The sequence below is a fragment of the Dufourea novaeangliae genome, unplaced genomic scaffold, assembly GCF_001272555.1.
Source record: "Dufourea novaeangliae isolate 0120121106 unplaced genomic scaffold, ASM127255v1 scaffold162, whole genome shotgun sequence".
Taxonomy (NCBI): domain Eukaryota; kingdom Metazoa; phylum Arthropoda; class Insecta; order Hymenoptera; family Halictidae; genus Dufourea; species Dufourea novaeangliae.
In genome coordinates this window covers 1,129,169-1,156,745 of record NW_015374046.1, presented here as the reverse complement: position 1 = coordinate 1,156,745, position 27,577 = coordinate 1,129,169, and the positions used below count along the sequence as shown (strand labels likewise).

Sequence of the window (27,577 nt, the reverse complement as noted above, 5' to 3'; positions counted from 1 at the left end):
TTTTGGTGAGTGATACACGTTAAAAAAATAATTGATGCAATCAGTACCCTAGATACATAAAGAATGTGGTCAAGATATTCAGCAAAAAATCAGTACCACTTGAAAGTTATATGTTTCATAGAAATGTAAAGAAAAATATAATGCAGTAAATAATATCTATTTTATATTTTAAGGTGGCTCAACTTGTGACATTCTTGCAACAACCACCGGCATCTGTTCAAACAAACACACCACAGCAAGTAACAATCACACAATCACCTCGCCCATATGAACTGAGAACCACTCCAACTAATCTGACAACATTCCAAGCAAATATACCGCTTACAACATTTCAAGCAAGTGATAAATCAAGTATAAGTCCCGCGAGTTCCAGTCTTGGATATGTAAAGGACAGTCCTCTAAGTTCCAGTCTTGGCCAAAACAGTTCTGGAGCATATAATGAGAAACTTAGTCCAAATGGATCTAGTATAGGACAGACAACTCCATTAGTATATGATAACCAAAAACAAGTAAAGCCTTCAAATACACACTTTCAAGAACTTGCCATTTCAACTTTTAATCATACTTTCACTACTGCTGCCACTTTAACAGAACCTACTTGTGGGGTAGATCACTGTGAAACAAACGGACTTGATCATGAATTAAACCCGCAGTGGGAATTTCAAAGTTCTGCAGAGGCTGCTAATTATACTATTTTATCTGATTGGTCACCTGCTCGTGAATACTTAATTGATGATTTCACAATTCTTGGTTTTCGACCTCAAGATGAAATTACTACAGAATTGTAAATAACATGTTATGTGTACACATGTATATTTCTTTGTAGATATGTATATGTAAGTATACATATGTATCTCCACATGTATAGTTCTTTTTAAATATTTAATTCGTTACCTATTTTGTCGTAACATTACTAGTTCCATATCAAAAACATTCATCATCTAAAATTCAAAGAATTCAACTACGAGAGAAAGTTTAGATAATAGATTGCTCACTTTTGTGAGTTCAATCATTTGATGCCAATCGCTTTGTTTGTATAATTGTGAAACTGTACGATGTATCTTTATTTGAAACCATCTACATCTTTTTTTCAAAAACAAATTAGTTTGTAACTTTTCATAAAATCATTAATTTTACTATCTCTATCTGAATTATCTCTTTTTTAACTTTTAAAATATTTTATATTTTATTTCCGTACTTTCATATTTTTTGTTTTCTTTCGTGTACCTAAATTATTATGATCTGAGTTACACATAACTGCTGTAAAAAATTGTTTCAATGAACAATACTGTTTGAACAATACTGTATTGGGATATGTTTAATGTAGGTAAAAGAAAGCATGAGATAGAAAACTGAATATTCAAGCAATAGAGATACTACTGTATTTAAAACTGGCACCCGTTATTTCAGTACATCTCAAACGCGTTATTTATATATATTTTAACAAAATTACGCTTTTAATCAGTTTCATAAAACCAAACTTTACAAAGTTATAGATATGCCTTCTACTTCTTTAAGTAATCACTATGTACAGAGAGTTTAAAAATTATGGAATAAACTAAAACTTACAAATTCTTTATGCCAAGAGAAATACAAAATTCCTGCATCAGTGTCAAATTCAAACTTTTGTTTTTAAGACATAAGTACTTCAGACCTTTGAGTACACACTGGTAACTGTATGTAAACTTCTTAATATAGTCTGTTGAAATTTATACTAAAATAAAATTTTATTACATATTAAACCTAAATAATTTTTTGATTTCTCTGAACATAAGTAATTTGTAAACACTTAAGTGACCTTAAAATCTCTACAAAATTTATGTATAGTGCCGTCTCGATAGGGGATTGGTCCTGGCATCTAACAATGAACTGCTATCTAGTGGAAGATACATAGGCACCTTAAACCAGTGCACTCAGTAATCCACGCTATATTATATAAATAATTAAGTTAACTTAACTTCTTTAATTCATTCAACAGTTTTATACATGCACGAAAAACATCGACACAGGCTTCAATTTCCATTTAATAGAATGTATGTCCTTATCGCATTCTACTAATTTAGTAATTCATAATTGATTGTTAAAATTAATTAATGTGACTTATTCAAGTGTTTAATTTATTTCATATCGAAATTTTTTTGCAAGACCTTTAATTTTTTTATGAAAGCAGAATACAAACTAATACAAAATTTTATTGCTTAGTAATATAAAAAAAATTGTATCCTGCAACACAAGTAAGCTTGTAATGAATAACAAAGTCTAGTTTGCATGTAGGCTATTTGACAATGTGCAAATAAAGTGAGCTGATAGCGAATAGCTAGGGCTTTAACTCTAGTTTATGGCAAAGCAAAAGAGAAAGAAAAAAGTGGAGAAGATAGTGACAAACTATTATAGAGAGGACAATTATATGTAAATAGAAATTACACTTCATATTGTTAAGTTTCTTCAGATTTTAAGATCTTTGAAGTGTTCTTTAAATGGAACCTATATTTTCCTAAAACAAATGGTCAGGGTATATAAAATAAATGTGATGATATTGTAAAGTACACGATTTTGTTGTACTTAACACATTAAGGACCGCAGAGAAATCTGTAAGACATACGCCTGGGACCGCACGTTTTTGTGGCAAACTTGTACAACACGAGAAAACTCGTGAGCGGTCCGTAACAGATGGGACGCGAAACACGAGAAAACTCGTGAGCGGTCCTTAATGTGTTAAAGTACTAGCAAGAGTACACACATAACAAAGTATAAGAATATGGAAGAATATGTCACAGTAAAAAGAACAGTGTGTCTCTTTGCAAATTCTAGAAATATAGGCGATATTTAAAGAATGGCTTGAAATTTTTATATGCATAAGTAAGGATGTTACAAAAATAAAGCTAAATTTATATAAAATGTTAACATAATAGAGTAAGTAAACAAAATTTGTACACACTTTCAGAATTTTGTATTACACATTCATAATATATGAAAACATTAATATTACAGATCATTGTGTTACATCAGTTAACTAAATGTTACAATACAGGTTTTCAGTAACCTAAGTAACAATCGTTAAACCTGTTCTAAGGTTTCTAATTTGTTACAATATGAATATAACATTCTATTGCATATTATTAATATTCATATATACGTCATGCAAATAACATTTATTTTGCATGTTTTATCTTGCATTTCTTTATATATAACTGTTCTGAAACATAATTTTTCATTTGCTTTAATAAAAAATTATTACTAAACAATATTATTCAGATGCTACAATTTCTCTAAAATATCATAACAATTAATCCTCCAGTGTATGGGTGAAAAGTACTCAAATGGAGAAACAATATTCTCATGGGTCTGATGGACCCAACTGTGCATGGGAAGGCCAACATTTAAAAATTTTATTTCTGAATACAAGTTTTTGTAAACTCTCTTCATTTCCCTGAGTTAGTAAAGTATATAAATTTAGCTATATTTTTTTGGACAAACTTGAATAATGTTTTACACAAATGTGTGTGTGAATGTGAATGTATGTTTAATGATAGATCGAATTTATAATGACACCAAATAATTATAAATGATTTATACAGATATCATTTATTTAATTTTTATCTTATAAATATTTAATAATTAGTATTGTATAAATCACTATACTAGTCAATGTCTCTCTTTATTTAAAAAAAATAATTTATAGAACCATGTTTTCATATTATGAATATTTAAAACAAGTTCATAAGATAATTTATAACATTTATTGAAAGCACTTTCTCAGTGCACTAACATATCATTACCGAAAGGAAAAGTTACAAAATATTACACATGGATGATTTTTATAAAATGATCAATGTGATTGTCTTTAGAACTTACAAACACATGAGCGATTTGTTTTCATTAAAAATACACGCTTATGTAACAACAATGTATAACACAAGCAATGTTTTTTAGACATTTTTAAAATTGAATCTATTTTTATATTTACTAGAAATTTAATGTCAAATACATTTACGTAATAAGTTGTCAGATTTTATTGTGAATTTTATATACATATAAAAAGTGCATAAAATTTAACAGTTTTTTCAGGTTATAAAGAGTGAACCACTCCAATTAAAAAATAAAAAGGATGTAACTTGTAGGTTTGCATTATTTGTAAACTATGTAATTCGGCACATAGCATTTTCTAATGCTCTCCTTCTCTTGTGAATTACTACTGTGTGTATTAAAGTGCAAGTTCCATTTAAACACTTGAAGTAACCTGTAAATATTTTTAATGCACAGATGTGCACAGATATAAAAAATAATTTAAACATTTTAAACCATGAACTGAATATTTTCAAAACTAATTTGTTAGATCATTTTATAGAATTATCTTACAGATAAGACCAAAATGGTTGGTTGCATGTACAAATTCATGTAAATATTTGCATTTTACTAGGAAATGTAATTGTCAAATATAATATATATACATATGTATGTCTACACAAAATATAAGTAGTTAACTATTAATTTCTTTTTACCTTCCACTTTTTTTCTTCTTAATATTTTTCTTTAAAATATAGAATTATGACCTTTAAAAAATATGGTCGTCTTTGCAATTCATAGTATGTATGTAATATTGTAATAAAAATATTTACAATCTTCTCTAAGTATATAAAATATTTGATATCTAAATTTCTGTAGTTATACGTATTTATTAATTTGTTCTCAAAACATATTATGTACATAGTATAAGTATGAGTGAAAGCAACGCAACGCACACCGCAACGCACGCGCTTCTTTCTCCCCACCACTAAACACGAGAGAAGGAAACACCGGAGACACCACGGAGGGAAAATGTAGGGATCAACGGTTGGGAAATAATTTATACACGTCTAAACTGGTCTAAACTGAACAATAACAAATTTATTATAATTATTTACAAAAACTTAGCAACGATAAAATAAACATAAAAGCTGAATATCTAAATTAATTAATAGAGTAGTATCAAACCGAGGTGGGTACGTATTTTACACCATGTTATAAATGCGTTTACGCACGCTTATATACACATACACCATCCTTTTCCACCAAATACCGATCATTACGCAGGACATTCTCAACAGCGTACGGTCCGAGAAATTTGGCGCTAAACTTTCCGTGCGTTGTTGGTTGCTTGATTAATTCCTGCAAAGCCTGTCCTAGCATTTCCGATGAGAAATGCTCTCTTCCTAGGATTGTCGAGGTATCAGATGTAACGTCCAGTCTCGAGAGGTCAAGTATTAACCCCTGCAGTCCACTTTTTTGTTTTTCTATTAGCTTTTCTGCATCAACATCCCTCTTAGTTACAGTCAAATGTCGTCTTTGAGCTGCTTCTATGAGGGATGAGGGCACCCCCGGAATATTACCTGAAAGAACCTGTTCGAATGACGGACCGCCAAACTGTTTTTTCCATGCTATAGCTGCCCCGGTAAGATATTTAAAGTTTGTGGCCTGAAAGGACGTGTCATATGGTTTAATGATCCGATAATACGGCCACAGCCCCCTCAACTCATCCTGAATCCTCTCAACCACAGGCAGGAAATCGTCAAAATTTTCGTATACCCTTTTGTCCAGATGGGCATACGTGATAATTTCAGTAGTTATGAACTCGGCGAGAGAGCGTGTGTACATGCTCTGACTGTCCCCACTTCTGACGCTTCAGAAATTCCTACCCGCACGTACCTCTTGCCTCTCGAACTCTCCTGCTCATTCGAGATGCGCGGATTCCGCGCCGCGGAACAGTTCTGCTCTTATTTGGAATTTAGTGTACGTATATGTCAGTGCACTTTATAGGTTCGACGAAACACGTTATAAATTATAAATAGATATTTTCATTCCAGTATACGACATTTACGACACATTTACGACATTTAAGACATGTGTCGCGTATAAAATAAAAAATTCGCGTATTTACCCACTTCTGGTATCAAACTTCAACAGTCAAATTTGGCGCGCAAAACCACACACTTCACACCACTTCACACAACTGTACCCTGTACACACCTATGTACAAGTCCCTACGCCCTACATTACTCCCCCCTGAATGAAGAGGGTATCTCAAATGTAACTTTTTTCTTAGGACCAGAGTAAGTACGTAATGAAACATTTTTATTAACAGTAATAGTTTGTTGTAATAAATTATCTGAACAATGAATATATATGGATTTAAGTCTATCAACAGAAACATTAACTTTTTTGTCTCTTACTGAAAGTGTAGAAACCCTATCATTCAATCTCTCAACTATCTCAAAAGGTCCAGAATAAGAAGGTTGTAAAGGACGTTTAACTTTGTCTTCTCTAATAAAATATGAGAAGTAGTCGCAAGATCTCTATGAACAAAAGGTGTACATTTATTATGATGATTCGTAGGTTTAGGTCACAAATCTCTAATTTTTTCCCTAATTTCTTGAATTAACATTTCTGGTTCAACACTCCAATCATCGTTTTCAAAAAATTCACCAGGAATCCTTAAATGAGAGCCATACAACATCTCAGCTATAAAACATTTAATGTCCTCTTTAAAACAAGTTCGAAGACCCAAAAGAACAAGAGGAAGCTTATCAACCCAATTGTCTCTAATAGTAGAACTTATAATGGCTGACCTTAAAGAACGATGCCAACATTCAATAATACCTTTGGATTCTGGGTGATAAGAAGTAGTACGAGTTTTAACACAGCCCAAGAAATTAGTAAGACTCTTAAACAATTCTCCTTCAAATTGATGTCTTCGATCTGTGGTAATAACAACAGGAAAACCAAACCTTGATATCTAAATATTTAAAAAAAACTGTAATATCTGTATCAGCAGTGGTATCTTTAATAGAAACGGCTTCAGGCCATCTACTAAAACGATCAATTGTCAGACAAAATTTTTTACCTTTAATCTCTGGCAATGGACCAATAGTGTCCAAGTGAACTTGATAAAAACACTGATCTGGAGTTACAATTTTGACAATGTAAACAAGTTTTAGTCCAATAATTAATGTCTTTGTTCATTCCAGACCAAACAAAATTTTGCTGAATCTGATGCCTTGTAGCCTTAACATCAGGATGTGATAAACCATGAACTACATCAAAAATTTTCCGTCTTAAACTCAAAGGTAATAATGATCTAATTCTACCATAACGAGTATCACAAAATAATGGAAATTTAGTTCCAGATAAATTGAATTCCTTAAGTTCCAAAGACGTAAACCTTGAAGGATTTCATTCATTTCCTTGTCGTTAATTTGCTCTGTAGCAAGTTCATCAGTAGATACAATAACTGGTAAGTCAATAGCATCAATAGTTTCATCTCTAGATAAGGCATCAGCAACAAAATTCTGCTGACCGGAAATGTGTCTAACATTGGTACAAAATTGTGCAATAAAATCGAATTGCCGAACTTGTCGTGGTGAAGCCTTATTTAATTTTTGCTGAAAGGCATAAGTAAGAGGTTTATGATCGGTATAAATAATTATATCTCGACCTTGAATAATGTCCTTAAAGAATTTAAGACTTTCATAAATTGAAGGTGCAGGAAACCGCAGTCAGGTCAGGTACTGTCAACACTGCCTGTGATAGACTTTTTGTAAAGCGGACCCCCGACTGATTTTACGACTAGATACTTTGCGGCTGACCGAAGACCCATTGTTGAAACCACAGTCAGGTATACGTACGGCTCTGACTGCGGTCTTATCAATGGGTCTTCGGTCAGCCGCAAAGTATCTAGTTGTAAAATTAGTCGGGGGTCCGCTCCACGAAAGCGGTATCACCGACTATATGCCACTTTCAGCTATGCGGTTCCAAGGAATAAAACGAAAAAGACAGGAATATTTGAAAGAAATTTACGTTTTCGTAAGCTTCCATTGGGAATAAAAGGGCCAGAAGTATTTTAAATCTGAAATTAGTACGCTATAAGAATTTGTTTAATTACATTAAAACGGAAAAACCGATCCCAAATTGACGTCGTACGCCCCTGAACGACGGTCGAGCACAGTTTTTAGAACTCAAAGGTATCGAATGACAGGATTAGCCTACCTAAACACATAAACTTTAGGGTCGGTCAGGTTTATGGCTAACGTTATATCTTTGAAGTAGCTATAACTCGTACAGTATCGTAGTCGACGAAATGGGATTACTGATGTCCACATTACGGTCGTAGAAAAGGGCAACGAGTGAAAAAGAAAGAGGGATTACTTAGTTCCTCGTTAGTACATCTTTTTGGAGCCGAAAAACGGACGCATAGAAATCTGTTTAAGACATCTACCTATAATGCAATGAATTTTCATTAGAGAACGGGATTGCTTTTCTTGCTCCATTGTTACATTCTTACGACGTTTATCTCGATATTCTTTTGATTTTTAATTAGGATTCTTTCATTTATAGTTTATTTATTAATTTAGAATTTATTTGGAATTTACTTAGAATTTCTTATTTTTAAAGATTGGACATTATTAGTTATTGTAAAGTTCAAATACGGATCTTCTATAGCATTTACAGGTCAGTATGCAGTTAAGTTCATTCACAGACTTTCTAAAGATTGCTGTCATACACAAAATCTGTTTAGAGATTTAATGATTATATATCTTTCACTTATTTTTATAAAGAAGTAGTATTTGTTTATCATTATTTTAAAAAACGTGTATTTACTTACAAAATGTGCTTATAAGAATTTGTAATAATCATATTCTTAAATAATAATTTAGTATCGCAAAATTGCACAATTAAATTATATCACATTTTTTCAACATTCTAATTTTATTGCCTTAAACTACATACCTGAAAGTATGTCAATGCATGTATGCAAGACTTTTTATATTTTTTGAACGTACTAAAGTTTGTTTACTGAAAATAAATAAATAAAACTTTCGTACCTTATTTAATTTGAGAGGTACTAGCTGAACATAAACATACTGCCAATTAGTTTATTATTTCGTTACCCACAATAAATAAAATTATTGTAAATAAATGATGTGTAAATTAATTTATATCTAAAAATTTACTTATTGCCAGAAAGTAATTGTTTGAGCGTGTTAAGATTCTTATATCGCATTACATCAAAATGTAACAAGAAGGACATGAAAACGAATTAAAAGACGTGTAAAAAGTCACATTACTTTTATAGATAACTGAAAATATATATACATTCGCGCGGCATGGTTCATAAGTATAAGTTTTAACCGAAGCATCACATATTTTTGTTCCCGCCAAATCATATTAAATCATGTAACACGAATGAGATATACATACAATATACCATTTATGTACATATTAATAACACCCATAATTCATGCAGTATCGGTAACGTTGGGTAGTGACAATTTAACGGTGTTGGGGCTATTTGGCCCCGTGAAATGGGGCGACGTCGCCCCAGAAAGTGGACCGAAAGAATACATTGAATGAAATGTCTATTCCTATACTTCGTCTGTGATAACGCGACGATGTATGTAGTTTCAATTGATTGGGTTTATTTATTTTCTGTAATTCTTATGTTGTTTTGCTGAATGTATAAATATTTACGATTGTATAATAAAGTAATTTAATGAAGAAAATACAAAAAATTCAAAGTACAAGATACCTTTTCACGGAAGAGAACGTTGACAAAATTGGTTTTTAATTTTTTTAACTATGGCGCAACAAACGGAAAAATCTAAAATAATTCTAAGATAATAGTAATAGCAATACCTACCTACTATAAAAACGGCAGTATACTTCTGCATTTGTTTTGACACGAAATCGGCATTATTCAGCATTTTTGTGATTTTATATTTCGCGACTTGAATTTTTAATTTAAACAAACAAAAAAAATTCTATAATATGTGGCCCGATAACTAAAATGTCTGATTTTTTTCCAAATTTTTCATTCGCTAGGATAGCAGAAATTGGGCAAAAACGTGATTTTTTATTTTTGCTCATTAATACCCCCCAGTAGAGATACAAAGCTGAAACTTGGTACACATGGGTTTTTTTTATAAGCTATCGAATGAGCCATCGCAAGTTGAATGTAGTTTAGGGACACATTTGACCCCCTTATAGGGCTATAGCCACTCAAAATTTTATACAATTTTATAGCAATACACATTTTATTAGGTTTAGTATATTAATATGTGCTGTGAATGCATAACATCCGCATTAATTTAGTAATAAGAAATAAATTGACACACTATGATTTAGGTAATTAGTGTGTGTTTGGTGACTGTCCCTGTATATGCGAAAGAACATGAAATTCATAAATTGGCGGGTTTTTATACAGGAAGCTTCCTGAAATGTCGCACGCAGCCGGATGTTGCGCGCGCATACCAAATGAGCTAACAAAGGACACTTGGCGTATTACATTTTGATATATTCGAAAATAAACAATTAATTTCCCGAATATTTAATCGAGATATTGTTTTACGTCATTGCACGGATATTTCTTGAGTGACATTCGCGTAGAATTCGATGAAAAATCGTCCGTTCGAAGAATGGTACCAGCGCGTAAGTTTGTGCGGGATGGGCGAGGGACGCCATGACAGTCGCATCGTATTTTCTGTTAACAGCGAGCACGTAGGCCCTTGTCAGTGTTTTCGTGAAATTGTTGCGCATTTTGTCGTCTATCCGGATCAAAATCGGCAGCCCCGATTCCCAAGTTTCGCGGAGTTCGGTTTGAATATATTGTGGTGGTGGAGGGCGAGGGCGCGTGGCCATTATCAGGGATTTGCTTGTGGGTACCCGTGGCGAGGTGAGACGTCGAGAGGCGGCGAAAGGCGTCCCCCCCTGCATCGGGACGCGTGTCCTCCGTGTGTACAAGACGGCCTAGGGCCGACCAAGCGAGATGCCAGAACCGCCGACGGCACCGTACACCACGTGAGTCCACCGAGTTCCCGAGCTCTCTCGATTATCCCTTCAGCCCCCTCGAATGGTTTCTACGAATCCCCTTGCCCCGAATCCCAAGGTACCTCCATTTTGTCGCCTCTCGTTCTCATTCTACCAGTCACGATAATTGATGCGTCATATGCCTGAGAGACACCAGAAGATGGTGCCCGTGAATCCTCTTTCGAGCGCGGGGGGATCTACGGCAACTACTGGGAAATGTGGGAGCACAGCTGCGTGCTTGTACGAGCCGCTGGTACGCTAACATTTTTCTTTCTCGCTCTTCATGTTTCTCGCTTTCGAAAGATTCTATAAGATGACTCACCTCTTCCCGCTCACTCGACCAAAAAAAAAGTTCTTAAATATTTTTGAGGTAATGTAACTATCTCCTTTTTGCATTTCTGCGACATGTCGATTGTTTTTGTCGCGATATTAACCTATTATACGAACATTATGTAATATAAGTTTACACCCAATGAATTCTTTTGAATTCGTTACGTACGAAGGATTGTTTCTTCTTTGATTCTAAGCTACGTGTTTCGAGGTTAAATCGGAAGTTTCGTTTCACCAGTCAGTTGAGACGGTACAAAGGGCGATATTTAATTGCATTATAACCACTTACTAATATTTGTCTTCGTTTGAACGAGATACTGAATTTTATGATCCTTAACATTTTTCTGGAATTGCAAAAACACATAGTACTTAGTATTAAGTAATATTACTGGACTGGAGATTCATACATTTACGGCATGCACGATTGTATAAAACTCGGTATGGTAAAGTGGATAAGGTTCCGTAACATTTGATGAGGTTTATTTTAATTGGGGCTTGAATTTACAATAGAGCAAATAAGTTTCTATTTGATTTCAATTTTTGGAAATTAGTTTGTAAAAACCTGTATTTGTGTAAACATCCGCGGTGTAATATTAAAAGTAGCCTAAACGAACAAACTACTATCAGTTAGTAATACTTAATTTTAATTGTTTTGCAGAAGGAGAAATGAAGTATATCAGAAATACTTAGCTAGTATACTCCAGTGAAGCAATATGAACAGCGAGCAGCATGCATTGCCAGCAACTACGCAGGCACAACAAGAGGTAAGGCTATGTTCAATTAAAACAGGCTATTTACCAAACTACAAATGCGCAACAGACATGTTCTGTTAACACTAAAGTTGAGAAAGATTACAAAATAAGTTAAAATCATTGTTGATTAAAATATATTATTCATTCTTCACAAAATACATTATACTTCTAAATTTAGTACTTTTGATATCTGAAAGTATTAGTTGAGTATACGTTAATTTATATTAACAGTTTTGTAAGCAGTTTTCTTATTTATGCTTATGAACATTTATGCATTATCATAGTATAGTTATATATCTGCATTTAGCAATACAATATAAATTTATTTGTAGTGAACATTTGTGCACATGTAGTATGTTCAAAGTAAATTTGACTGCTTGTAGCACCTTTTAATGATGTAGTTTATGCTTGAATGTTTTATGTTTATTTGCTTGCCCTCTTTTTTTTAAACTTGAAACACAGCAGCACAAAGTTCTATGTATTTGGAGTAAAAATTTCTGAAGGTACTGTAACACATTTATGATCTTTATTATAAACTTATAAATAATATAATCAAAAATAATTTTGTATAGTTTTGCAAATTAAGTTAGACACATAATTTTATTGTTTATCTTTTTAATACATGAATTTTGTACTTTGTAAGGGATAACAGTATTGCTAATAATTGAACACTGTAGCTTCCATGCTTCTGAAAATATAAAATCATATCTAGCGCATTTGTTGATTGGAATTGGTCCTGGTGCATGCTAGTGCATGCCTTCTCAATGTTGTATAAATGTTTGAATGTATATTGGTAGGATGTAAATGCGGGTCAAAGTGGTCGTCCTTCATACCCAGGTGGTTTGGCTACAACAACTAGTCTTGGCAATGTAGGGAGTACCCCACATTCATCCGCAGACCTGCGTGTAGGTACAGCCGTAGCGTTAGCCTCCTCGGTAGCTAAATATTGGGTCCTCACCAATCTGTTTCCTGGACCGCTACCTCAGGTCTCAGTCTATCACCATTCCCACCACAACTCCTCGCACAGGAGTGGTGGAGGTGGAGAGGCATCTTCGAAAGAGCCAGCCTCTTCATTGAATCAAGAAATGGCGTTAACTACCAGTTCGCACCATCAGTCTACACCTACGCATCATCATCATCATACTACAGTTAGCCCTAGCAGTCATCATAGTTCTTTACAACCAAATCCACAGGTTTGTTTATTTAGAGGTATGCACTTTGTAATGTCTAGTTATTGAGTACAGCTTATAGAATATCCAGGTTAGAGTCTCCCTTTGGAGGGATTGTGGGAATGTAGTATCTATATTGTGTGCAATATAATATAAGTGTTAGTAGGTAGCCAAGTTATGTATTACAAAACAGATATGTGACATGTTCAGTGTTTCAGATTAGTAATTTCAAACTTGGCTTTATACAAAAGCTTATTTGCTATTTTAGTTTTTTTGTCTTACTGCATTTTATTGTGTAAATCATATTAAATACTCTATGTAGTTACTAAGATTAATGATTATAATTTATCAATCATTATTATACTTATGTGGCCATGTCAGTTGGCAAAAATGCATAATGTAAACTATGTTATGCTCAAAATGCATAGCATTTTTAATCTTTTAATCATCAAACATCAATTCACTATTTTGAGAAAAGAAATTAATGATTCTTCTGTATCTTATTCAGCAGATTCCAGTGTCTCTGCCAGGCCTTAATTTAGACGGAGCGCATATACCTGCCAGTGTCAGTCACTTACAGGCAGCACATGCACAAATGCAACAACAAATGCAAGCACAACAGCAACAGCTGCATCAGCAACAACAACAGCCACAGCAGCAGCAGCAACAACAACAGCAACAACAACCCCCGCAACAGCAACAATCTCACCATCAAATGCAGAATCATCAAAATGCTCAGAATAATGGACCAACTGCACATAATCAAAACGCACAGAGAGACGAAAATAAAGTGAAAGATGAAGGTGGAAGTTGCACAACTGAACGTTGTAGCGACAATCAAGTTCACTGTCAAGTTCAGTGTGACCTACAGTTACAAACATCCCAAGATTTACAACAAAGTCTTATGCAGCAACAGCAGCAGCAGCAACAACAACAACAACAGCAACAACAACAAATTGGTGTGAATATAAGTGGGAATTCTTCAACTGAAGGTGGAACTCAAAGCAATTCAGAAAAGCCTGAAAAGGAAAAAGAGCTACGTCAATTGAATATGACACAGTACGTTTGCACAGTTTTTTTATCTATTAAATAGAATAATTTTTTAATATAGTGAATGATATTACAATTTTTGTGTAGATTCCAAGTGCCAGATTTAAAACCTGGAGGGCATATGATGGATGTAAGGACAGCTGATGGTTCTGTTGTAAAAATTAGTGCTGGAAATGAACAAGATTTAGCAAAAACACTCGGTGTTGAAATGGTGCAAAATATGTATAAGGTAAAAAATGTCATAGTGTTTCGTTTAAGATATTTTACACACATGGTTATCATAATTATAAAATATTTACTATATTTTTTAGGTCAATGTTGAAGATATTAATCAGCTTCTAGCATATCACGAAGTATTTGGAAAATTACAAAGTGAGATAGCAGCTGGTACTACCTTAGTTGGAAGTACAGTTCCTACTCAAACAGTTACCACTATACAAAATGGAACACCAATTGTACAACAAGTTCAGCTAAATAAATTTGATATTAAATCAAGTGATGGTGAAGCTACTCCTGGACCAAGTGCATCACCAGTATCGGTTGGAAGTCATGCTTGCGAAATTTGTGGAAAAATTTTTCAATTCCGTTACCAACTTATTGTACATCGTCGGTATCATACAGAAAGAAAACCTTTTACTTGCCAAGTACGTTGCATGTTATATGAACCCAGTAATTATTGTTTTATTAAATTTTTGTTTATTATATTTAGAATCTATTAAATTCTGCAGGTGTGCGGCAAGGCGTTCTTAAATGCAAATGATTTGACACGTCATGGTAAATGCCACTTAGGTGGATCTATGTTCACTTGTACAGTGTGTTTTCATGTTTTTGCAAACGCGCAATCTTTGGAACGTCATATGAAGCGTCACGCTACTGATAAACCATACAATTGTACAGTGTGTGGGAAAAGCTTTGCCAGAAAAGAACATTTGGATAATCATACTCGTTGTCATACTGGAGAAACACCCTATAGGTAAGTGTAAAGATGTTTTTCAATTACTGGTAATTAGACAAAATGTTTAATACGTTCGGGACAAACTTGCGGTGACTGTTTGCGCCGCATGGGTAACATACACCCATGTCGTTGAACAGTTTTATTTAGATTAAAAATAAAACATTAAAAAGGAAATTGTTAAAGGCATCATTGTACTATACGAAATATCAAAAGCTTTCAATCTAATGAATGCATGGTATTTATACATTATTCGTTAATTATATGAACTATTATATCATTGCATTATTGTGTTTGTGAATTTTTGTTTTATATACAGTATTCAAATATAAATGAATATATTAAGTAGCTCATAGCATACACTAACTTCAGTTGTAACATTTATTATGATGCACGTGTTCCGCGATATTAATATTTACATTGCGACGTAAGTTAAACGAAAATTTATGTGAGTTATTGTTGACTGATGTGTTAAATCTGTGGTTGTAAGGCAAAGTGATATACACTCCCCTCTATTAATCACGGGACATTTATGTTACTAAACGTAACATAAGAAAGTTAGTGTTAAAAACATACCTAAACTATGACACTCACGAATTCTTATTAATTTTTCACATTGTTAAGAACATGTACATTATATTCATTGTAGCAAACAGTCTCAAATGTCTGTTTAATTAGTGTGTTCGTTTCATTAGGAATATTCATCTCAATGAATCGTGACATTTTAGCAGCGAATTTTTAAAAATAATTCTCCGTTTCCACTCAAATCAGTCTGTACTCGCTTCCACTAGTTCTTTGTTATTTTTTTTTTTTGCGCGTTTAGATATCAGCGCCGGAATTACTCGACTACATTAAATTGGTTCAACTATGAATAGTGTTGCAAAATTTACAACTGTTTATTGTTTTGTAATTTTTGTCAAATATTTTTGAAAGATGTTTGAGGTATATTTAAAGATCACTGTCTTACCGAAAAATGGAATAAATTAGTGGAATTGCTTCAAGAAATTGCATTTCTGTTTCGATTTCTATTTTTTTTTCAAAGCAATCAAGTGTTCCATAACTTATGAATGGGAGTGCAAGTCACGTGTTTTCACTTCTGAAATATTTCCGTTTAATGTTTTAACCACCAATTCTTTTTGTTACCAATCTTTTTCTTGTTTCCTGTTACAATATAGAAAATATAGATGTATGTTTTCCTTAGTTTGCATAATATTTTATATTGGTTTAATTAGCGTAAACTATAAATAAAAAAAGTAAACAAAATGATAATTTACGTACCTTTAGGCAGAATAAAGCAAGTGCACTGTACTTATCCTCCTGTGTCTGAACATACCAGATTTTACAAAGCATGCTTATTAGAGAAGGAACATTTTTTGGAATTGATTTAAAGAAAAACAGATCTGAATGGAAATCTGGATGAGAAATTAAAATTGTTTTACGAAGGTCCTTTACATATTACAATCGAAAAAAAATGATTTATTGTATATGCTATCTTTTACTGTTCTTGATGTACGATCAGTTTATCGAGAGCAAAAGATATAAGAAATGGTGATTCTGATATAGATTTCTTAGAAAACGATCAGAATAGAATCTTGAGTCAGTAAGTAAATGAAATTTCGAAAAGTCAAAATGTAATTGAAAAAAACAAAAAGAAGCAGTACGCAATGATTATTTTTTAAGTGACATCCTTTTTTGTGCACTGTTTTGTTTTGTATGTTATATGTTATGTATAAATTACTTATGGTCAATAAAGTATGTATTGTTACTGTTACAATAGAATTATAAAACATAGTTTTGTCAGTTTTAGTTTATATAAAATATGCAATATGCTGTGCCAGGTATATATTATTTATATTTAGTAAAGTGCATGTTATTTTTGTTAAAACAACAATATGAAACCTAAACGTATCTGCTAATTTCATCACATAGATTTTTCAAACTAAAATTGTCTGGACTTACGTTATATTAACACGCATAAATTAAATAATTGACATTTATCAAATTGCAATTCTTCTTCGAAGAGAAAAAATTGTTTTCATGTAAGTTTTTCTGATAAACAAAGATTTTAGTACTGAATTAATGCATAAAATCAAATTTTAAAAAAAAATGATTTATGTTGTTTCGCCTTACAACCACAAAATATGAGTGTGATATCTGATGACAAATATATGTTTTTTAGGGTAAATATTTTAATTTTTGTAGCTATTTACTTACGTTAGAATAAAATTGAAGTTGAAAGTAATGCATTTGTTGTTACTTTGTATTTCAGGTGCCAATACTGTTCCAAGACATTTACCAGAAAAGAGCACATGGTGAATCATGTTCGCAAACACACAGGTGAAACACCGCATCGATGTGATATCTGCAAAAAGAGTTTTACTCGCAAAGAACACTTTATGAACCACGTTATGTGGCACACAGGAGAAACTCCTCATCATTGCCAAGCATGTGGCAAGAAGTACACACGTAAAGAGCACCTTGCAAACCATATGCGCTCACATACCAACGATACACCATTTCGTTGTGAAATATGCGGTAAGTAACTATTCTTTCATTTATTTATTGACGTGAAATATTGTGTTCATGCGTAACACGATGATTCTAAATAACTTCAATATCTCATACAACTAAAAACATGTCACTTCTAAGGCTGTATGTACTCAAACAGTTAATATTTATTTGATAGATGTAATGTATATGTACAGTAAACTTGCAAAAGTTGCATGCATACATTGATGAACTATTCAATGTAATATTTTCTTTTTATTTAATTGATAAGATGAAGTGTTATTAGAAGTATGCATTTGATGTTACCGAAGTAGCGATACAGTTCGAAAGCAGATAAGACTACATCAAAAAATAAGTCAAGAATATAGAACAAAATTTATTTATTTGTTTTTATCTGTAATTTGAGAACAGGCTGTAGTGTACCATCTTTAATGTTTATTAGTACAAAATCAGCTACATTGATTCATCAGAAAATATTGTTCTATATTTGTAACTTACCTTTTTCATGTTGGATTACCCCTTTTCGGATTGTATTACTAACAACGAGAGTATCACGAGTGTTAATCTCACTTGTTTACACACTTTTTCCGGTTTGTATTATTCGTTGAACTGAACACGTTCATAATTCCTTTTGAACATAGACGGTTAACAGGTTGCGAGACATTTAACCACTCACGTCGTATGTATTACATTCAGATTAGGGATAAATCGATACCGTCAAGGTATCAATATTTTTACTCGTATCTTGTATCGAAAGAAAGAATTGATATCTACTCAGTATCGATACCTACATGTATTGAATGAAAATGAATATGTTTTTTCTTATTAATACACTTTATTAACTAATATTTATTTGACATATAAATCAATTAAAAAATAAATCTTTTGGAACTTCTCCCAGAAACAATAATTTTTCTAAATGTTATACAGAAAGTCGATTCCTGTTCTTGGTAATTGTTGCTCTTACCTTTGAAAGTAGTCTTTAGCAAGGAATTGTGGAAGCAACGAGCACCAAGAACAGTTGAACTTGTTTTGTAACAATGCATATATGTTTCTTTCATTTCTTCCCATTGTTCTAGCGGAGAAAAATTAAATCCTGAAACAAGGAGCAAATAAATAAATAGACAACTGGTTGCCTTTAGTATTTGTCTTCTTTTGCTGTGTTTATTGCTAATCCTTTGTGGTGTTGTTAAAAATCATAATTTGTCTTAGAAGCTTCTATTTTTGACTTAGAAATATCAGTTGAAACAGGAATATTTAGTTCCATTAATTCTTTCAATTTATATATCACTCTCTCACAAGCAAGTAAGCCATGAAAATTGATATTTTTCAATTGAGTGTTATACTTTATGTTTCAAAATCTTCTACTGATTTCTGCCTCCAGAGTTTCTTTTAAACGTCTTTTATGCAGTCGATTGCTAAGGTAAATTTTCATATTTCGTTTTTTAAACAATTTATCATTAGTATTATTTTAGATAAAGTAATATGTTGTTTCCCAAAGGACTCTATACTGACAAATTTCAGTAGTTTTACTAATGAAATTAATTCTTTAATGATATCTGTCTCTGAACCATTCAGCTTTCTGGACTTCAGTTAAATATTCAATTAAGTTTGATCTTCTAAAAATCATTTTCCACTAAATTTTCCGAAAGAATTGTTCATGTTTCAAGAAATCTTTTCAGCATATAGGTAATTAAAGTCCACCTCGTAGTAACATTGATTATCAATTTTTTAACTGATTCACTTAGAACTCCATTACGTAGTTGGATTTTTCTTAATTTGTCGGAATTAACCCTCCTCGAATCAGGTGAATAATTTTTAATACATACTTACTATTTGGAAGCAGTAGGTGCTCGAACCGATGCTCCTTAACTTCAATACAGCGACTTCATACAGTGATTATTTTGTAAATATCTCGTTAACTATTAGGTTTAGGACGTATGAAGGTCAACACATTTTTACTCCGAATTTGATACTCTATCGATCTATGGTACAAAAACTAGGTCATTCCTTTAAAAAAATCAAGGTAACCTTGAAATCTCTAAAATGCCTCCACCCACAAAAAAAAGCACGTACTTTATAAGATGTGCCCTTTGATGCCATTTAAGTTCAATGCCTCAAAATTTTCATAAAGTGTACCGTTAAGTCAAGTCATTATTTGAGGTGATTAAGTTAGCTGAGACACCCTGTATATGAAGTATCGAAGTGTGAAATATCGAATATAACCAACTTTGTTCATATCGATACTCGCTCCGTTCGATATGAGTACTAGCTTTCCGATACCGAGTATATGTCGTAACTGAAAGTATCGATACTAAAAATACTCGGTCTCGAAGCGAAATTATTGAGTATTTACTTGTATTTACTTGGATCAGTTCATCCATAAATCTGATGTGCGCGCTGTGTTTATAATAACCTGATTAGTGTGATGGGTTAAGTGTTGTGCTACGGAATCTGTGCTGACATTTAAGAGCTATGTTATAACCACATTTTATATTAAAATATACATAAAAACTTATGGCTCTATGTGTTCGTGCTGTTATTTCTTTGTACTGTAACTAGTACATATAAAATAAATAATTAATAAAGAAAATTTAATAAGTAAGGACTCGAATGCACGCCCTAAAAGTTGATAGAGGTTTTGCAGCCTGATACTTATCAATAGCGCTAATCAGAATGTTGCAATTGTAAGTGCATACATGAGAAGATAATATATGCAAGTGTAATTGTAAATACAACCGTCGTAACATATTAACCGTCTGTGCCCAAACGGGATTATGAGCGTGTCCAATACGATGAGTGATACAAACTGGAAAGAGCCCTTTGAAAAAAAAGGCTTAGAAAGTTCCTCTCCTAAGATCGAATCACCGAAAGACAGTAAGTGAACTCTATAAAACGATAGCCATCCTCGTACCTGATGTTAAGAACAATACTTTTCTCTCTTGTGTTCGTGTTTCGCGACACACAAGTGCTAACCTATATGTAAACCAAGAGATGCTACATATCTGTGTCTACACCAGATATTAAGGATTGAAAAAAGATGTTTTAATAAAGTCTGTTAATACTATTTGAAATATTCACGTGATCTGTAAGTCAGCAATAAAAACTGCAAGTGAAAAATACTGATTGACGCGTTGATTTCGCATGATTTTCCGTTTAGGTTGCGTGGGTCACCGATGACCCATGTTATTGCATTCATTATACAGGGCGTTCGACCACTAATAGGAAAAAATTTAAGGGGTGATGCTTGGTGGCGAAATAAGACGAAAATCAAGAGTAACGAAATTGCGACAAATGCTTCTTTTGTTAGTTATAAGCGTTTAAAAGTAGGCCTAAATGATGGCAATCCGCATGGCACGAACTGTCAGCGCGGCAGGGCTGGTAAGGGGCGTACAGTCACTTTAAAGACTCAACGATGTGCAGGAAAAGTATATAGAATATCTATCTGCTTATCTGGTAGAAAATGTCAGTAACTTGTAACGGCGGTATTTGCTTTGAATCCATTTGTATCGCATTAACCCAATTGATAAAATTCGCAGGAAATGTAAATATCTTCTTACGAATATTATCGATTAAGGAAGGTTAATACTCCCTCTGGTTATCATGTACAGTAATGGTCCTGTCCACGAGTTCCATGAAAGTAATCTACACCTGCACGTACATCACAGAAGTCCGCGAAAAATGTTCACCCACACATACTGCGATTGTTCCGACCTCAAAAAATGTTCACACACTACGCGATTAATTGGACCCGCGCTCAGTTCCTCCGTTGCGGTTACCACTGTACACGTTACACAAAAATAACACCCACAATAATTCACTTATAACTACTATTTATACTAATTTTTAATCTACAATAATTACGTATTCTAACTATTAAATAATTACTACGTAATCACTAAATAAACTAAAACTTTGTTTTCGGAACATGAATATATATATATATATATATATATTATAAACTGTTCCAAGGGGACAACATTTAGATAGCCTAAAACCATTCCTGAGAATTGCGCTACACGATGAAACAAACCGGATCAAAATTGATCCAGTAGTTCTTGAGTTATAAGCGATCAGAGACAGACTTTCTTTTATATACAGGGTGTTAATGTTAACTCGAGCACCTACATTATTTCCGCCACTATTTAAAGTAAGAAAAATGATCAAATAGGATGTACATGGTTGTAAGGCGTGCATCTGATGGTGACAAAAAAATCCTGTGAAGGTCATTTTAACAATTTTTTGAAGGTCATCGTATTTTTTATGCATGTTAACATGTATTTTTTATAACGCAATATGGTAGTCGGTGTCAAGATGAGTTCAACGACCTACACACGATGACCTTGAAGTGACCATGAAAGGGAAAAAATCAGCTTCAGTTTGAAGAATGCAGAAGTAAATAAACGTAATAAGAATTAAAAAACCTTTTATCACCATCAGATGCACGCCTTAAAACCATGTACACCCTATTTAGTGATTTTTCTTACTTTAAATAGTAGCGGAAATAATTTAGGTTCTCCAGTTAAAATTAACAGCCTATATATAAAGAGGATACGGATTACCATCAACTGTTGCAAGAGAATCATTACAAATGAAGTTATTCATTATCAATGATTTCCAAAAGGTTGAATTTGATTTGTGCAAGAATGAATTCGATTTGCAGACGAGTGAATTTGGAGTGCAAAATCTGTATAATTGGTTTATAATATCAGTGATATTTTTAAAATCGCGCTAATTTCTGGCAATACATAGAAATTATTTATTTGGTGCATTTGGAAACATGAATCTTTCTTTTTTACCAGAGTATTTGTCGTCGTTATCCAAATCCGTTATTTGTTAGGACACTTTTAACTTGTTCAAGTGTGGTAATGCCAGTTGTAATTGAAAATTGCAAAATTTTTTTTGTAATATTTATTAGCATGTTCACCTTTTTTTGAGTCGATAGCATATATAATTGACGGAAAGGTAATAAGTCCGGGAGCCAGCGACACATTTTTTTGGCCAATTTGCTCATAGTTGGTTTATCTTTTATTTGACTACATTTGTGCTACACATCCACGAAATCGCCTCCTGCCAGCACATCAGCGGAACAACGCTTGACAGCAGCGTGTCAACTATATAAAAAAATCATGCGTATAATCTTATTTGCTCAAACTTGAACATTTTTCTACTAATTACCGACACCATAACGCGACAAAAAATGACCTCCTGCCACCTTAATTGCGGAACGGCATGCTACTGCCACTCGCATAAACATGTTAAAAAAAAGTAAGTTGCTTGACTAAAATGTTCAAAGCTGAAACTTTTTTTGGTGATAGTTTATGTCATAAAATTAAAGAAAAGGCGAGTGACGGGTGGGCTAAAACCGTTCAATGCAGATCTCTAGTCCGAAGTGCCCTTACGAGGTGAACTAACGAAGTGTATCCCGACTTTTTTTTTTCTACAACAATCTATGAAAGTAGTAAGGAGCACTCCTCCCTCATTTTCGGAAAATTAATGATTAAAACTGCGAAAATTTTAGTGGATCAGTATTTTATGCGCTTCTGTCCGGTATTTTCACTAATTAATAAGTCGGAAACGAAGCCTCGATTGCAATTTCGTCATTCTTGATTTTTGTGTCAGTTTGGCCATGTAGAATCCCCACTGAAAGTGTTCCACATTTTTATTAACACCGTGTATAATTGATATAGCATCGTTTTAACTAACAAGGGAAGTTCGGTAACCCAAAAATGCTGATCTTATTAAACTTTGCAGGTTTGTAGGGGACCTCAACAGAAGTATAGCGCAACTTTTGTTTTTGGCGCAATTTCAGTTCTTCAGGGTGAAAACATCCCTTGAAGGTAGATAGGTGTTTCCATATTTCCCTGTATATCTTTAAAACTATCGTAGGTGTAGAAAAATGGTTAAGATAAAAATTGAATGGTTTTTTATGCTCTATAAAACGATGCAATTACATTGATAATTAATAAAATTGGGGGGGGTGGGGTGTTTTTATTTAAACAAAGAATTTTTATCTATTTAATTGCATCGTTTTATACAGCATAAAAAACCATTCAATTTTTATTATAACCATTTTTTTATATCTACGATAGTTTTAAAGATATATAGGGAAATATGGAAACACCTATCTACCTTCAAGGGATATTTTCACCCTGAAAAACTAAAATTGGACCAAAAACAAAAATTGCGCTATACTTCTTTTGAGGTCTCCTACAAACCTGCAAAGTTTACAAAAAAATCGGAATTTTTGGGTTAACGATCTAGAGTTAATTCAACTTCTATACCATCACACATCAAACTCGGTTTAAGGACACTTGATCCCGCTTATCCAGCTGTACGTTTTTTCGAAATGCGCGAAACGTAGCTCGTTTTGAAAGCGAAATTTCATAGTGAATTCGAATAACTTCTACCGGTTGCTGAATTGTGTATCATTTCGTGATGATTTGCCAATGGTTGCTAATGACAGCCGTTAAATTTTCATGATAATACGTTGGACAGTTCACAAATGACTGCCGTTCAAAGATCTATCACTCGTATTGAAATACTCTTGTATATCTGGTTGTGTATCTATTCGATGTACACTTCCGTCCATAAGTCACCGGCCAGTTATGCTACTAAACATGAATTAAGAAAGAATTACGAGTAAAAAAGTTAGTTAAATTATGTAATAAAGAAATTCTGATTAATTTTGCATATTGTAGAGAAAATGTAAATTGTATACAGTAGTGTGGGACAATTTCAAATATCTGTTTAATCAGTGTGCTCATTTAATTCAGGAATATTAATCCGAATGAATTGTAATGGTTTAACAGCGAATGTTTCAAAATAATTCTCCCTGATTCTGCTCAGATTAGTCCATGATTACAGCCACGAATTCTTCGTAATTTTTCATGTGTTTTTTTGGCAATCAGTGCCAGAATTATTCATTTGTAACGAATTGTCTCGACTGTGAATAATCTTACATACAGGGTGTTTGAAAATTATGTCACGGCTACCGTAGCGCTATTCTACAGCTCTGGATTGGTGAAGATATGTAAAAGAAAGACACCGCAAAATTGATCTTAACCATGAAATTGAAGGTGAATGTTTTTTATTATTGCATCGTATTCTATTCGTTATAACGATAAAAAGTCTGAAAGGAACCATGGGTCGTAACTTAACCGTTCTCTTGGAAAATTATGTTAAAGTTACATTGGCATCCGCTCTCACTTTGTTTGCAATGTGCTTGCATTTTTCAGTCAAATGCAAGGTAAATAGCATCTATTGTCGCAGGTAGATACCTCAGATACACCATTATATATCCCGTATCTTCCTTTCTTTCTTGCTATGAAACGTTCACAGTTCGTTGTCCCATATATGTATGCGTCGCTGTTATCTACAGTACAGTCGTCTGCGTACAAAGGTCTCTCCACTTGACTGCGCGCGCAGACCTTTGCGTGTAGTTACGACGTCTGTACTTTAAGCGACAACTGACGCGTGCGTCGGGAGTACGCTAACCCATACATATAGGAGACAACGAACTGTTAACGTTTTGCAGCAAGAAAGAAAGAAAGGAAGGAAGATATAGAATATATGTATAATGGTGTATCTGGGGAATCTACGTTCGACAATAGATGCTATTTACCTTGCTTTTGATTGAAAAATGCAAGCACATTGCAAACAAAGTGAGTCTGAATGCGTATGCAACTTTAACATAATTTTTCAAGAGAACGATTGTGTTGCGACCTATGGTTCCTTTCAGACTTTTTATCCTCATGACGAATAGAATACGATACAATAATAAAAAAACATTGACCTTGAATTTCAAGGTGAAGGTCATTTTTACGATCTTTTGCAGATCTCCACTGATCCAGAGATGTAAAATAACGCTATGGTAACCGTGACATGTAATTTTCAAACACCTTGTATAAAGTTTACAACTGATCTTTGTTGTGTAATTTCTTGAAGTAATTCTGAAAGATTTTTGAGGTATGTTCAACCTAAAGATAGAATAAATCAGTGTAACTGCTTCAAGATATTGCATTTCTGTTTCGATTTCCATCGTCTCTTAAAACAATCAAATGTCCGGCGAATTTATGGACGGGATCCTGTAAATTGTAGGGGTGTGCGAATACTCGTAATTTACAAGCTGAACTGAACTCGGTTCGATTGCTCGAGTCGAGTCGAGCATTTGAATTTTCCGAGCTACTTGAAATCAACGAACTCTTTGAATAAAATGCGAGCTACTTGAGGAACTCAAACGGCTCAAATATTCGAGCGCTCGTAGAGACTTCGATTTACTTGAAAATGAATTTTCAGCTCGAAACTTTTCCAATTACTCGAATATATTCGAACAAATCTCTAACTTCCGAGTTATTCGTAAATATTCGAATTGTTCGAATTACACGGAACAGATAAAAGAAGAAAATTTTACTCGACGCTACTAATAAAACACTTTGAATTAAAACAGTATCTTTTATTCGTCGGATAATTCTCATCGAATAAATTTATTTATTCGACGCTCGTCGAAAAATGATACTTTTTTTATTCGAACTTCGAATAACAAATAAAATTTTTCTATCTTTTATTCGTTATTCGAAATTTTTATTTAGATACAAATTTTTCCCGTACAAAATTATTAACTGATTACGCGAAGGAAGTATGTTTTCTTCTTGAAAACATGAAAATAAATCAGAAGCATTAAATTAGACTCTTATATTTTTCATCCTTATAGTTAGATTATTATTTGATAGTAAATAGCTAAATATTCGAGTAATTCCAATATTTACGAGTAACTCGAAAGTTAAAGATATGTTCGAATGTATCGATTAATTCAACAATTTCCGAGCTGAAAGTTCATTTTCAATAAATCGAAGTATTACGAGCGCTCGAATATTCGAACCGTTTGAGTTTTTCAAGTAGCTCGCACTTTTTTCGAACAGTTCGTCGATTTTAAGTAGCTTGAAGAATTCAAACGCTCGACTCGGCTCGATCGACCGATCATTATTTGACTCGAAATTCGAGTACTCGCACACCCCTAGTAAATTGTATTTGGGATGTGTTCGACGATAATCTGTATTTTTGAATTTTGTTCTGTTTACCGCTGCGAATACAGGTAAGTCGTTTACGAGAAAGGAGCACTTCACGAACCACATAATGTGGCACACGGGTGAGACGCCGCACCGCTGCGACTTCTGCTCGAAGACGTTCACCCGAAAGGAGCATCTCTTGAACCACGTTCGCCAGCACACGGGTGAGTCTCCACACCGATGCGGCTTCTGCTCCAAATCGTTCACCAGAAAGGAACACCTTGTTAACCACATCCGCCAACACACAGGTGAGAGCGGTTGGCAGATTCCACTTCACGGACAACCGATTCTAATATCTATCTCTAAAAGTAGTTTAATACATGCATAGAAAATTACTTAGTATATATATATATATATATCGACTCACCAAACATAGTGTCATTGATATCAACACACACCGGATCGTTCGTGTTCGTTCAAGAATCAATCACTCTCACGATAAATGTGTCTATAGATCATCGTTTTTTACCCGCATTTCGCTCCCGGAGCGGAATCTAGGTTTCGCTTCTGACCGATCCTTAACTCTGAGCTGCATACTTCTTGCATGCTATACGCACGCTCCTGTTCGTAAGTATTGGGACACCTGTTATTACCAAAGAAAATGTGATATTTCATATAGGTTATGTATTTTTCTTTCCTATTTCTATTAATTTATATTATGGGCGCTTTCGTTTTATTTCGTAAACACAGGCGATTTTTTTGAAAGAACTGGTTTAATTCCTTTTTTTTAAATACATTTATACAGTGTATGTTTCCAAAATGGTATTACAATCTGGCAGGATGTGATTCTACATGGAAAAATAAGTTGAAAATATAGAATAACATTCTTTTCGTACGATGCTTCGTTTCCGAAAAAATTGAATTTGAAAAACTGCATTCTTGAATTTTCATCTTCAATGTTTATTGTTC

At 33.5% G+C, this 27,577-nt stretch overlaps 2 protein-coding genes across 12 annotated transcripts in view; both read left to right on the top strand.

Moving 5' to 3' along the window:
• Positions 1–795, top strand: part of LOC107189744 — a 28,030-nt gene extending 27,235 nt beyond the window's left edge. Inside the window, exon 5 of the mRNA XM_015578357.1 lies at positions 174–795. Coding sequence (XP_015433843.1) covers positions 174–788 — 615 coding nt within the window. The 3' untranslated portion in view covers positions 789–795. The remainder of the gene's footprint in view (positions 1–173) is intronic.
• A 6,367-nt stretch (positions 796–7,162) lies between these two features.
• The window catches only part of LOC107189791 (zinc finger protein 271-like), a 33,365-nt gene continuing 12,950 nt past the window's right edge, over positions 7,163–27,577 (top strand). For 2 of the 11 annotated variants that reach the window (XM_015578438.1, XM_015578436.1), the window contains exons 1-9: positions 10,456–11,092; positions 11,828–11,933; positions 12,719–13,114; positions 13,602–14,149; positions 14,228–14,369; positions 14,452–14,784; positions 14,869–15,113; positions 17,362–17,627; positions 26,695–26,916. In XM_015578438.1, coding sequence (XP_015433924.1) covers positions 11,883–11,933; positions 12,719–13,114; positions 13,602–14,149; positions 14,228–14,369; positions 14,452–14,784; positions 14,869–15,113; positions 17,362–17,627; positions 26,695–26,916 — 2,203 coding nt within the window. In that variant the 5' untranslated portion in view covers positions 10,456–11,092; positions 11,828–11,882. The other 9 variants (XM_015578437.1, XM_015578435.1, XM_015578433.1 and 6 more) reach the window with 9 other exon arrangements.